General features: G+C 42.4%; 1 protein-coding gene across 1 annotated transcript in view; it reads right to left on the minus strand.

Annotated features, from left to right (window-relative positions):
* The window catches only part of lrriq1 (leucine-rich repeats and IQ motif containing 1), a 33,271-nt gene that overhangs the window by 2,064 nt on the left and 17,734 nt on the right, over window positions 1-13,473 (minus strand). The window contains exons 17-26 of the mRNA XM_088418363.1: window positions 13,236-13,344; window positions 12,010-12,132; window positions 11,586-11,669; window positions 10,815-10,939; window positions 10,416-10,484; window positions 9,744-9,820; window positions 9,028-9,120; window positions 4,013-4,103; window positions 2,888-2,951; window positions 2,695-2,806 (exon numbers count right to left, since the gene is read on the minus strand). Coding sequence (XP_088274489.1) covers window positions 2,695-2,806; window positions 2,888-2,951; window positions 4,013-4,103; window positions 9,028-9,120; window positions 9,744-9,820; window positions 10,416-10,484; window positions 10,815-10,939; window positions 11,586-11,669; window positions 12,010-12,132; window positions 13,236-13,344 — 947 coding nt within the window. The remainder of the gene's footprint in view (window positions 1-2,694; window positions 2,807-2,887; window positions 2,952-4,012; window positions 4,104-9,027; window positions 9,121-9,743; window positions 9,821-10,415; window positions 10,485-10,814; window positions 10,940-11,585; window positions 11,670-12,009; window positions 12,133-13,235; window positions 13,345-13,473) is intronic.

Raw genomic sequence — 13,473 nt, forward strand, 5'->3', positions numbered from 1 at the left:
AATAAAATTTGATTGATTGATTGATTAGCGGCTAACAGCGCTATCAGCAGCAAGCAGCACGAGACGTGATTAGCGTTAGCTGCTAGCAATACTCAGCTGCTCCATATAGGCTGGCGAGAGCAGTCGCATGACTTTTCGAAGGCAGTTTAATCAACTTAAATGACTCGAAACACGATACACTGCCTGTTGACAGCAATTAGCTCCAGCATTAGCGGTTAACAGCGCTAGCAGCAGCAAGCAGTGTTAGACCGCTCCATATAGGCTGGCGAGAGCAGTCACATGACTTTTCTAAGGCAGTTTAATACACATAAATGAGTCAAAACCGTTGCTGTTCCTACCGATCATTTTTTAACAAAGACGGCTTACACAAATTTGCTGATTTAGCCAACAACGTCATTTCACAAATCATGATTTGTCTCACTAATAGTTCTAACCCCTCAAATAGCAAGTAGGGAAGTTCTTTCACTGCTGGCAGTCTTGATGGATTCCACGTGTAGCGAAACGGCGGCAAATATGAGGGAATGGGGGCCCAGAACCCAATAACAGGTACGGATCCATGCTTGAATACGCGCACAGCTGGCACACTGCGTATAGTATGTCGCTCCATTTCAAAGTCGGGGCGACCTGCGAATGACTTGCCGAGAAGGTGGACTGCGTGATCTGAGAGTTCCAAGTCGACGGGGGCCTTGCCCGGACATGGAACAATGCACCCTAAAAGTTGCCGTGTGTATATATATATATATATATATATATATATATATATATATATATATATATATATATATATATATAAAGTATTATGAGTTTTGAAGACTTTGGAAGCATTATGGGAGTCCAGGTTAAGCCTATCTTTGAAGTCATTGAAAGGCTTGAGAGAAATTGGCTGCTAGCGCCACCCGGTGATGTTGGGGCGTCAACACAAAAATTGCTATTGCGCCCTGTTCATGAGTTGCCGTTGAAATGATTCATTCAAAAATCGGGGGGAATGCATGATAATGGCGTTTTCAATATGTCCAAAATTGACAATGTTTTCAATTTTAAACAGCAGTAAATGAGCCCGACACGGGCTAAATTCGACACTCCTTGTGGCGGAATCAGACTCTTTGTTGTTTAGCCTTTCAGGTGAGAAGTGGGACGAATTCCCGCCTTCCTTGAATGCAGCATAAGGGCTCAGGTAACAACCGATCACGGCTCACCTGTTTTCTGAGTTTGATAATGTGACGTTTGCATTGGTCATTTTCATTGGAGAGCAAGTGTCAAAATGGCCGCGCTATAAGTGAAATGGGCCCTTTCATTTGTAGTCTTCTGACAAGCTCCTAACGATCATAAAGTCGATGGAAATGAACGAGCGACCGTGCAAACGGCGGCAGTTCGTCTTGACCGTCCCGTCCCGTCCCCGAGAGCATGACGGCGGCGAGACAAGGCACTTCTTCTTCTGGGCCGGCGCACCTCGTGGAAATCATTTTGAAATCATCATCAGAATCCAATTAGGTCTCGTTAAAGGGTTGGGGAGAGGGGGGGGCGGGGCGGGACGGGACAGGACAGGGCTCCCCTTCACTCTGCCTTCCTGAGACGCTTTCATGTGCTCATCTGCTCTCACTGGCATCTTTGTCAGCCCCCTCGGACGTTCACACAAGGCCCAGTCATCCTCCACCTTTTCTTTCTTTCTTTTTTTTTTAAACTGGTTTCCTGCCAGAGGAGAAACACGGTGTCCCCAGACTGACCTCATGGGCCCTCCCTCGCGCCCTCTGCCTGGACCGATCAACAATCTCCGCAGTCTGTCCAATTTTTAAGGGCGCCAGGACTAGGAACTATCCAGTGGACATATTTGACTTTGGATGGCTGTCGGGTTATTGCAGGAACTAGTCGGAACCAGGAACTAAAACATTAAAGGAAAAGAAGCTTTATTCTTGGCTTTTAGAGGGCAAATAGTGTGGGACCTAACTCTGCCTAGCAACCCATAAAATTGACTTTTGTGTATAGCTAAAATTACTCGGGTTGTTGATGCCCTTTTTTTTTTTTAGCCCGATAGCAGCTATAGTATTGCATAGCATATAGGTATGTTCGATACCACATTTTTCCAAGAGCAATATCAATACCACCACTCAAATCTTGAGTAGTCACCGATACCGATGCCAAGTACCGATACCACTGGTGCGTTTGCTACAAAATTTGCCACAAAATGTCCCACAAAATAAAATGCAAATAATTTTAAAGAAAACCTGGCTATTCCAATATAGCATAGGTGTCAAATTCTAGTCCTCGAGGGCCGGCTTTCTGCATGTTTTGATGTTTCTTTCTCAAACATAACTGATTCAAATGATTATGATCATTTTCAAGCTCCCGTAGAGTTTGTGGTATCGACCAGATACCAAAATTTGGTATCGTACTCGTCCATCCCTAATAACCTAATAACCATCCAGGGATCAATATCATTAGTATAATTCTGTAGTTACAGTAAATACAATTTCACATAAAGATTGCCTTTCATAACCCAACACATCATTTCTTTCTTAAAACTGCAAGACATAATGTCAATTTTATAACTTTCTCACTTCTATTTACTGATCATAATATGCTCACAAGCGGGTGGCCCATACTGGTATCAGCTGTCGCTACTGATATCTTGAAATACAGCTGGTATGGGCATCGATACCTGATACTGGTAATCGGCAATCCCTAGAAAAGACTCACCTGTCTCAAATGCAAATCCTATTTTAGTATTTTTGTTCTCTCTGCAGGCTTTGTTGGGTAGACTATTGCAGGCCCAAATTCCAGTGGCGGGATTTTCCGTCCGTCCATCTGGCTACACACACACACACACACAAAAAGTACCATAATTAGCATTAGAATTGCTCATTTCACATGTGCGTTGCGGCTTACTTACTGCAAGTTGTCGTCGGCGTCCACCGTTCACAGAGTCGGCCGAGATGTCCGGTAAGAAATGTTCACTGACGATGACAATATGAAAAATGATGCATATGCTATAGTAGCACAGAGGTTAGCTTTCAAACACAGCATGCAAGCTTCATAGTTGAAATAGTTTGAATAAAACATAAAAAATGGACAAAGATAAATCAAGTGAAAAGGTTTCCAGCTTTAATGTCAACAGGAGACAAAATGGGGACCACTGCTTGTGTAAACTTAATTAAATTTTTGTATGATATGACCTATGCCAGTGGCTCTCCAATGGAGGTACGTGAAGAGGAGAGGTGGTGAGATTTTAAAAGATTTTCTGCAAGTATCAAAAAATCAAATTTAATCCTTTATAAATAAAATAGTACATTTTTTTTCAAACTAAGAGCAAATTAACTGGAAGATGAAGCAATTTATATCTAGATTGTGTTATGATGACTTCTTTATTGTATGCCTTTATTTTATTAAGTTTTCTACAGATGCGCATTGCATTATTGAAAAAGGGTTGAGAAATGTGGTCTATGCAACTTGGGAATGTGTGTGTGCTGATCGAAGGACTGACTCACAGGGAGTGATGATGTGGTGATACAATATGTTCCTCACACACACTTGGGAAATGTTAAATCAAACAAAACATGGCTTTCATGCCGTTGCTGGCTGGCTCAAAATCATCCCTGCAATAGTTTTCTTTTTCTTTATCAGTTTGCTTGTGTTTCATTAACACTTTCAATTTCATCTTATCACTGTGTGCTTGCGGTGCGCCCCGAAATGTTCCATGGTGTGAACTGTGAGAGCAACCAAAAGCTTGAGAATGTTCTTTGGAAATGGTGATCTTCACCATTTCTTCACGTTACAATAAGAGCACGCGGAGAATTATTCAACACGGGATTTAACGTCTCTATTCTAGATAGTATACCGTATTTCCCCCAAAATAGGATGCACCCCTAATTTTATGGTCAAATTCTGGTATTTATGACTATATGTTACCGAGTATAAAACTTTGGCAACATTGTAAAAACTGTAGCAAAACTGAATAAATCTCATCTTAAATTCTTCACATTTCTTGTGTTCATATCCACAAATTATATATGCCCACCTCGGCGAGTGCCTCAAAGTGTTCTGGTTTTGGAGCCATTCCCGAGTCCGGTCCCACCTGGCTCGCCCAAGGACCGGCTCCGTCTGGTGAACTGGCCCACCGCAAGAAAACAATCATTAAATGTCACAGGTGATTATTTGCTTTGGAAGAGGATCAGGGCCAGAAGAAAAACAAGTTTTGAGAGTCCTCCCTTCAATGTCAGAATTCTGACTTTATTCTACAAAATTAAAAAATCTCTGACTTTAAAATGCAAGTTTGGAGAGTTAAAAATCACAATACGGAGTTAAAGAAACCACAACTTTATTAGTAAATCCACATACAGTTTTTTAAAAATCAACAACAAAATATATTTTAAGGGTTTGGGGTGAAATGTGAATAAAAAAATTAAGTTCAATATTTAATTGCATCATAATTATATTCTTTTAACTCTTCAATCATCTTGGCATTGATCTAAACGGTCTTTAAGATGTTTTTCCCCCATTCTTCAGATAGTACTTTCCACAAATCATCTTTATTCTTGATTCTAATTTCTGATAGAAAAGTTTGACTGACTTATCGGATTGTTTTGTTGACGTTCCCTTTAGCGCAGCTCCATCTAGTGCACGGACAAGGCAACGTCAGCCGCTACTGTAGCTTCAATTCCAAGTGCTTTATAATGCGGTGCGCCCTATATATGAAAACAGTTTTACAATGGGCCATTCATTAAAGGTGCGCCTTATAAACCGATGCGCCTTATAGCACGGAAAATACTTTAAGATAAATAACAAAAAAAACAAGAAAAGGGCCTCTGCATTGATCTCCTGAAAAGGGTGTGCGCTTCACTGCAAAAAGTTACCGCAGGCCGCCAGTGCTGACGTGTTTACTTTCCGATTAAAGAGCTTTGTGTGTTTGTTATCAAAGATTTCCAGTTGCTGAAAGACACGTGAGCCCGCCCCCCTCGACCGTAGCGATTCCCCAGTCCGGCGGCTTTGCAGGACCGGGGAGAAGTGGCCTGATTTACGAGGCGTGTTGAAATCTCGTAATAAGGCCGTAATTCAGAGTAAACATTTGCGTTGCGCCGACACTGGCAGACGGCCGCGGGCTAATAACGGATGGTGACGGGCCGTCACAGGGACTAATGACGCCTTTACTGCAACGCAGCGAGGGAAAGGGCTGCAGTTGTCAGGGCTTAATTGCCGAAGACCACTAAAAGTGTCAAGTGATGGATGTTAGCCCTCAGGGGGGTCCGGATATGGATGCTCCCACTTCCCGTTTCGGAACGATGAGGCCGTCGGGAGTCACTTTCCACGGCTATGAACTCACTTTGAATTACATTTGTGGATTTTCGGTTAGCTTTATTGAAATTGATGCGATATCAATTTTTATGCACTAAAGCGGGAGCAAACCGGTGCTCAGCTAGTTTTAGGGTTAATTATATAGAAACGGTGACTCTGTTTTAACAGTTAAAATGAGAAAAATGGGATTAGGGGTTAGGATTGAAGATTTACGGGTTTAGGTTACGAGAGCTTGGAGGACATCATTAGGACATTAGGGGGTTTGAATTAAAGGGTTTGGGTCAGGTTTAGGGGATTAGAATTAAGGCCTGACCCATATGGATTGTTTTTAGGCCGACGACAATTTTTGGCAGGAAAAAAAATGACAATTATAATGAATAAAATAGTATTCCCAACGCATTTCAGTAGATACCACGTACATGTATATTTTCACTATTCATGATGAGACGATCTGGTACCTATTCTACGCCAACAGTTTTTAAGGAATGCATGCCAGTGAGGTTTTGTTCCAAGATGTCATCATTCGCATCAGAAAATGTCTTTAAGGCTTGTACGTCAGTTAGCCTTGATTGCCATTTAGGAATGCATGTCACAAGTTCTCATGACGCCCTTTATTTTGTCTAGTATACAAATTGAATTCATTCTGTGAAATTTGTAAGATTATGCCAAGTAAATACTCTCATGTATGATTTACTCATGACTGCTTAGGATGTTGCGCTCCAATCCTGCTTTGTTTATGTTAATAAATACCGGTAATAAAAATTAACTACATGCTGGAAGTTACTTCTGGATCCTAATACACCACATCGTGAAAATTGTTAAGTGTTTAATAAGATCAATTCCTTGTACATGACCGCACAGACAAGCTTTTGGTTAGAAAAAATAAGTGCTCTCAAAAAAACAAGAGATTGAATGGCAAAAAGCAAAACTGGGGTTACGGGTTAGCTTGGATTTTGGGATAGCAATAAAGATGGATTGAAAATTGGGGTTGAGGTTTACTTCAAGCAGGGTAAGGTTGAGAAAACCTCTTTACTCATTCTAGAATTTGAGAAAATGGGAAGGAACCTCCCAACCTCCCGAGACACCCCCCCCTCCCCACAAGAACTCCTGCAGGAGATCAGGCGGGGGGCCCCCGTAGGATTCACGCCTGTTAAGAGGGGCTCTTAAGCACATTAAGCGAGCTGGTCTCTGCGCCAAAAGAAGAGGCGATATCAGAAGGTGGGGAGGAAGAACAGAGGGTGGCCTGAAGGGCTCAAAAAATGACATGCTTCATTCTCCCCATCTGCCGTGACCTCGTCTTCAGCCACTTTAATAAACTATAAATGCATTGTCAAAGATGATTATAATACCCCTTTTTGCTTCTAGATATTAAGTTCTCAATTGAGGGTACGTGAAAGCACATGTATGACAGGTATGGAAGACTTTCACAGGGTTTCCGTATCAGAAAATATCATTTAATGCTTTTCAGTGCTGTGACAGGAATGCTACAATTTTCTTTTAAAATTAAGAGCAAATTATTTGGAACATGCGGCACCCCATGGCTAAATTGTGCTACAGCCGAACGCCTAACGTTTGTATGGATGTGCGTTGTCACCGATACCAAGTATCGTATTGGGCCAATTCCTGGCCTTATTATAAGGTATTGGTACACATGATGGCAGTCGATACTCATACCATCCACTCTCGTAGAGAAGTTTTGCAATCATGCAGCACTCGTTTTTACGTGTGTGTGTGTGTGTGTGTGTGTTTTTCTAACAAAAATTCTCTGGTTAAAGTGTTTTTGGATGAGAAAAAAAAAAACACGGTATTATCAGTGAAAAACCTGTTAAGAACCAGTGGCTGATACTGTAAGCAGATTTCCACAAAAAGTGCACAGAGTTCTTTATTTACTCAACTACAGATTGAGATGAGTTATGGAGTGAACTTGCAACTCTAATAATCCTCAATGAAGATGGCGTCTCCATATAATATAACTTATATGGAGTAAAAACATGGTGGAACAAGGGCATTACATAGCTTTCCCAGAATATTAACATGAACACACAACACTGTGGGGCGATGACACCAGAGTCTTCTTGAATGTTCCAAATAATTAAAGTCTCCACATATTCCTAAGATCTGTGCCAGACTGAAGATGATGTACCCCATGGCCATCCACAACAGTGTGGAGCGACAACATGGCTGATTCTACTGGAACACTAAGTGTCGTTAAAAAAACAGTCCTTATGATTTAAGGCAGATCAGGTAGAACAATTGAGTTGCGTAGCTGCCCCAAACAAACTTGGATGCATCCAACATTGTGGAGCGACCATGCAACTTTAATAATCCTCACTGGAGATAGACATAATATGACGTATATGAGAGAAGACATAGCGGGACAAATACATAGTACAAGTACATTACATACCTTTAGGGGCAACACAAACATGGATACACACAACACTGTGGGGCAATCACATCCAAGTCTTCTTGAAAGTTGAACTTTGTCAAAAACTCTGTCATAATTCTAAGATCTGAGGCAGACTGAGAAGAAGCAATAAATGATGGAAGCCCATGGCTGTCCACAACATTGTGGAGTGACAACATGGCCTGCTCTATTGGAACGCTAAATGTCGTTAAAGCCGCAGTCTGTAAGATTCAAGGGGACTGGGCAAAATAAATAGGTTGCATAGCTTCCCCAAACAAACATGGACGCGCACAACATTGTGGAGCGACCACGTCAGCCACTTTGACACACTTGCCAACAGGAATCATCCGAGGAATGTTTTTTCCCCTTCACAACAAAACATCTCGAGGCTCGTCACCCCCCCACACACACACTTCCATCCTCCTCCCCGTCTCTCCGTGTAAGCCGATACCCGTTTCAAGTGGGTTACTCATGTCCAGCACATCCACACAAAGCCCGGATAAAATAAACACGCCGCGGCAGATATCTTGGAAAGAATCTGTCATGGCTTTTCGGGGCTAATCACCTCCAGAAGGACCGGGACTCCAAACCCCCTGAAATGTTAACCCCTGTTGGGCAGAGCGTGTCGGGGCGAGCCAGGTCTGGCTGCCTCCTCGGGCACCGGGGGGGAGAGGGGGTCCGGATGAGAGGGGTGGGGGGCGGGGTGCCTTCCACAGGTCACGGCCAGGGGTGCGCCAGGGAAGGTCGGCACGGGTCCATTAAGGATCGCGGCTCCAGGAGCCGGTCGGTGACGCGTCGTTGGCTTAGTGCGATGATTCCCAACCGCTGTGCTGGGAAATTATCCTATTTCCTTAAATTGGCCAGACATTGATTTAATTTCAAACAAATGATTTATTTTTGATTATCTATCTATGCCAGCGACCAGTCGTGAAAAGCAGAACAATAAACTGCTCCACCACTAGATGGCGGAAGATACAATTAACCTGTCTATCCACCTGCTAGCCTTCATACAAGAAAAAGACGGCTCAGTGGTCACGTCTAGATTTTTCAGAAAAGGTCAAATTGGTCAGGAGATTGAGACCAGATCATGATTATTTTGTGGTATATTTTGTTTATGGCGTGCGATCATAGTCGAATAAAAAATGACTTGGCTCAGTAAATGGTGGTTTCATGTGTGTAAGGTGGCAGGTAAAATTGTCAAAATATACGCCAAGATAACAAGTTGCATTGAACATCCCTTCTGATGAATAATTATTGTCAAGTCTCTGTGTAGGCCCACCTGGCCGCAGACAACAATTCAAATGGACGTCCCGCCGTAAACAAGCAAGTCTTACCCCTTATTCCACTTCTGCTGTATCGTGCCAGCCTGTTTGGAGCCTCCAGCTTGTAAGTGGTGAGCGGCTGCTTTCTCCAGGCTTCCAGATGCCCTGATGGACCCACAGAAGGAGAGCACGAGGAGATTTAAAAAAAAAAAAGAAAAAAAGAACCGCAAGCTCACTTCTGGGAAGTATGAGAGCACAGCTCTGGTTGCCACCACCAGTTATACTCGACAAAGACCTGGCGAGCGTCGGGGCGGGATGACAAGATGACAGGGCCATCAAAGGCTTGGACTACCGTTGGAGCGGCGAAGCGGGGGCCACGTCAACCTGGGCCGCACGAAACCCAGACGGGGAGGACACGAGACTTGTCCTTTTCCGCCGGTGAAGCTCAATAAGAAGCGACAGAGCCCGGCTTCTGCTGTGCGTTACGGCTCGTTAGCGCACGCGAGCTGGAAAGGTGCTCTGCTGGCAAAGCGCGATCCGAGGAACCAACGGGACCGGCGAACCAAGCAACTTTTTTTTTAGGAAATGCCGTCACTTAGTGAGCTGAAGGAGACATATTATGCAATTTTTTTTCCACAAGGGGAAGTCAAAATAGAGCAAGGATCAAGATTTACAACACACTTGCTCCCACCCTTCTCTGACAGCTCTGAGTGGGGTGTTCTCTCCTGCATTCATATATTCCACTTGTCAAAGGAAATCGGCACATGTTGAGATTCAATGTTACACACCTGCATTTTTCTGCTTGGCCTTCATCTTCTGGGCTCTCCTCAGCATCAGCTCAGCCGTGTGCCTGTTGGTGAAGCCCCTACAAAATTGTATGAGAGCTTGTGTTAGCTGAGCTTGTTTTTTCAATAAAAGAAGCGAGCAGGCGGAACCATCGTCCGAGCCCATCCATGATCACACGCGAGAATATTTCTAAAACGGTGAGGTTATGATGTCTCCAGCTGCTTCAATTAAGAGTGACAAAAGTATGGAGCTGTGTGCACCGGTTAGAGAACATGAAAAGGTTTTCCATTTGACTAATTTGCAGTCTTTTGGTATATATACTCAATCATAAACTTTGTGAAACACGGATGATGTTCAACTTTTGGTTTTATGGTAAAATGAACTCAAGCCACGTCACGAGGAAAAGGAAAACCAACACATTCAATGTTACACTGGTGAGGCGTTTACAGACCAATCACAATGTGGGAAATCTCAAACACACTTAATGCGCTTCAAATATACATAACTTCCCAGACGCAGGTGCGTCAAACAGTATATTTGTTGAAATACGGTAGTCATACTCTTATTGGAATAATGCAACATTTTCATTGAAAAATAAAAAGTATCGTCTTTTTACTTCTGTTTCTTTTTGACCGTGTGACCCTGTTAATTGTCATCGTTTTTAGTTTATTTACCATTCCTCCAGAATTCTTTCTGATCTGTCTGAGAAGTCACTCGTCACAGATGCTGAAGCAGACTTTCTCCTAAAACAGAAAACAAAAATTTTCTATGAACTTTCAGTTTATTAATTGCCCCTTAAAAAATATGTTTGAAATATGCAATTAATTGAAAGTGCGCCTTATAATCCAGTGCGCCTTATATTGCAGAAAATACAGTACATAATATTCCAAATATGTACTGCTCCTGTCATGACGACAAATCTGATTTGCTGAAATCTATAGAAACCATGTTAAGATTTCAGGTACCCCGCAAAGTGTCTTGACATACCCCATTGAGAATTGCTGATGTAGAAAGTTGACATTAGCTTCTAATGTTAGCATTGCACCTAGCTAACTGGTAATTGACAAGCTCACCTAGTGGATCTCTGCGATGATGACCTCTTGTCCTCTTGTTCCTTGACTTCCCAGGCTTTCATATGCATCGGTGTGGGCAGAGGTGGTAAAATCCACTGGGAACGTTCCGGATAAAAACCTGGGAGCTAAAATGCAAACAGTACTTACTCCGGGCGTCCGTAAAAGCAGCTGGGTCGTTTCAAGCCGACTCAAACGGCTCGCATGATGTACGGCGCGAGGCGACCGGCCGGCCAAAGAAAAGATCCAACGCGAGGTAAATGAAGACAGAGAAAACACAGCGATGTGAAAAATGACATCAGGCCTCAAGAAAAAAAAGCCGGCATGTTTTTCCAGAGAACATATTTAAAGATCAATCAGGAAAAGAGGGAAAGGAAGCTGTTGCAAGGAACCGATAAGAGCCATGGCAAGGGGACAGCCAATCATTCTTCTGATATGACATGGATGATACAAATATGGCGTTTTTTTTAACCAATGAATGAAAGAGTACACTAGCATATTCATACTGTCACAAAGAGCGCAGATTTGACCAAATATTATGTATTTAGCAGCTTTCCTGCACTGTGCAGGATTTGTAAGGTGCATGTGTGCGTGCAGTAAAGTGACTGGTGATGAGGCAGATTAGTGCGTGAGGAATTTGTTCAGAATCAGGATGGCCTGTGGGTAGACGTTCTGGATACGAAATGATGCTATGCAGCTTCCTTTTACCGGTCATGTCACGTAAAATTCAAGAATGGCTATTAAAAGTATTCTAATCCAAAATTGCCACCTTACCTGACAAAGCAATGGCTGCTTGGACACTGAGGAACATCTGCTAGCAGCATCCTCACGTAAAGTCCAGCCATCTTCTAGCATTGCCTTTTGATATGGACACAAAATACATTTATTCAAATATTTTTTGAAGGAAAAAAAATAAGGTTCACCTTTATTCCAGGTATGCATATGTAACACCAGTCACTACTGTAGCTTCTATTTTGTGCACCTCATAATCCGGTGCGCCTTATATATGAAAACTGTTTTAAAATAAGACATTCATTGTAGGTACGCCTTATAATTCCATGCGCCTTATAGTGCGGAAAATACGGTATGTGAATAGCTGGATTCATGAAGTCATCACATGGTCTAAAATAGCGACCGAGATTAATTTAAAGATGTAAATGCAGACAGCTGTGAGAATGTGTCTTAACAAAATACACACCTCATCCAGGACAAACTCCTCAACGTCCACCATCTCAAAAGCGTCGTCGTCACCTTGCATGGACGTGACGGCGGCGAGAGCAGCCGCCAGCCTCCTTCTCAAGGTGAAGCCTCTCCATCCAGCCTGGATGTGGAACACACACAAAACATTTAAACGCCCAATGAATCACAGCGCTAAAATACTGTCCGTTCGCCCATTCCAGAGATAAAACATGTTAACCTTTTTTTTTTTTCCCCTGAACTCTACGTGACTTTGGGTTGCTCCAAGACAAATGGAGCTCCAGTGTGCCTCTAAATTCTATGGGTCCCCATGGGAATTGGGAGGGGGACTGGGGGGGCTCCTACTACTACACTTCTTTGGAATTTGATAAATCACTATGTACCTTCCCAACACATGGACTTACACAAATCCGTCTGAGTATGTCTAAATGAATTAATTTTCTTCTCATAAAAAATATGTCATAATGATGTTAAAACGGCATCTTGTTTATAATTTTGTGCAAGATTAAGTTTTTCTAAAAAAAAAAAAAAAAAAAGGGGGGGGGGGGTGTTTTAAGCGATCGTACTTGAAAAAGCTCTGCTTTGACATGACACATGCACACAATCGTGTGGACCTCAAGGGACTCATTTGAAAGGTTGCGCGCTAAATGAAAGATCTCCAGGAAGTGTTGTATGGCACGCTTTTTACAATAAAAGCCCCGTGGAGGATTAGCGCAACGAGACTACGTGGCACGTAGGAGACCCATAAGCTCGCCAACCAGTGGAGAACATATTTACAGGGATTCCCCAAAGGGGATCAGCCACATTAAAAGTGAAATAATGATCACCAATAAATCACAACCAAACAATAATTTTTGTGTTTTGATAATATATGACTTTTAAAACATAAATGCGTAAACTGTTTAAATCAATAAAACAAAATATTTTAAGGTTGATTCAAATTGAATATTTAATTGAATCATTATTATACTGTTGTCTATCAATTAAGTTTGACGCAACAAGTGGATGCATAACGCAAGCCAAGCCATTACTGTAGCTTCTATTCTATGCGCCTTATAATGTGGTGCGCCCTATGTATGAGGGGGGGGGAAAGTTTTAAAATAGGCCATCCCTTGAAGGTACGCCTTCTAACACGGTGGGCCAAATTGAGTGGAAAATATGGTACAAAGCTAAAACCGGCTAAGAACATTTCAGAACGGTTTGCTCCATGATAACTAATGTTTTTACCTGAATGACAGTTGCCGCCTGATGCTGGGCAATATTGATCCTCAGGACAAAAAACTCAGGATTCCCTCCATCAGCTGCTTTTCCTCCTCCATCTTCTGGTGCAACAGAGCTGCTCAAAGAAAACAAAAAAAAAAAAAAAAAAGAGGAAAAACATTGGAAATACTATTTTTATTTTTGACTGTCATGTTACTATGGAATTTGGAAAACAGCAGAAAATTCTCTTAGTATTTACAAAGTA

This window comes from Hippichthys cyanospilos, chromosome 6 (genome assembly GCF_059441005.1).
Source record: "Hippichthys cyanospilos isolate Australia breed blue-spotted pipefish chromosome 6, RoL_Hcya_1.0, whole genome shotgun sequence".
NCBI classification, from domain to species: Eukaryota; Metazoa; Chordata; class Actinopteri; order Syngnathiformes; family Syngnathidae; genus Hippichthys; species Hippichthys cyanospilos.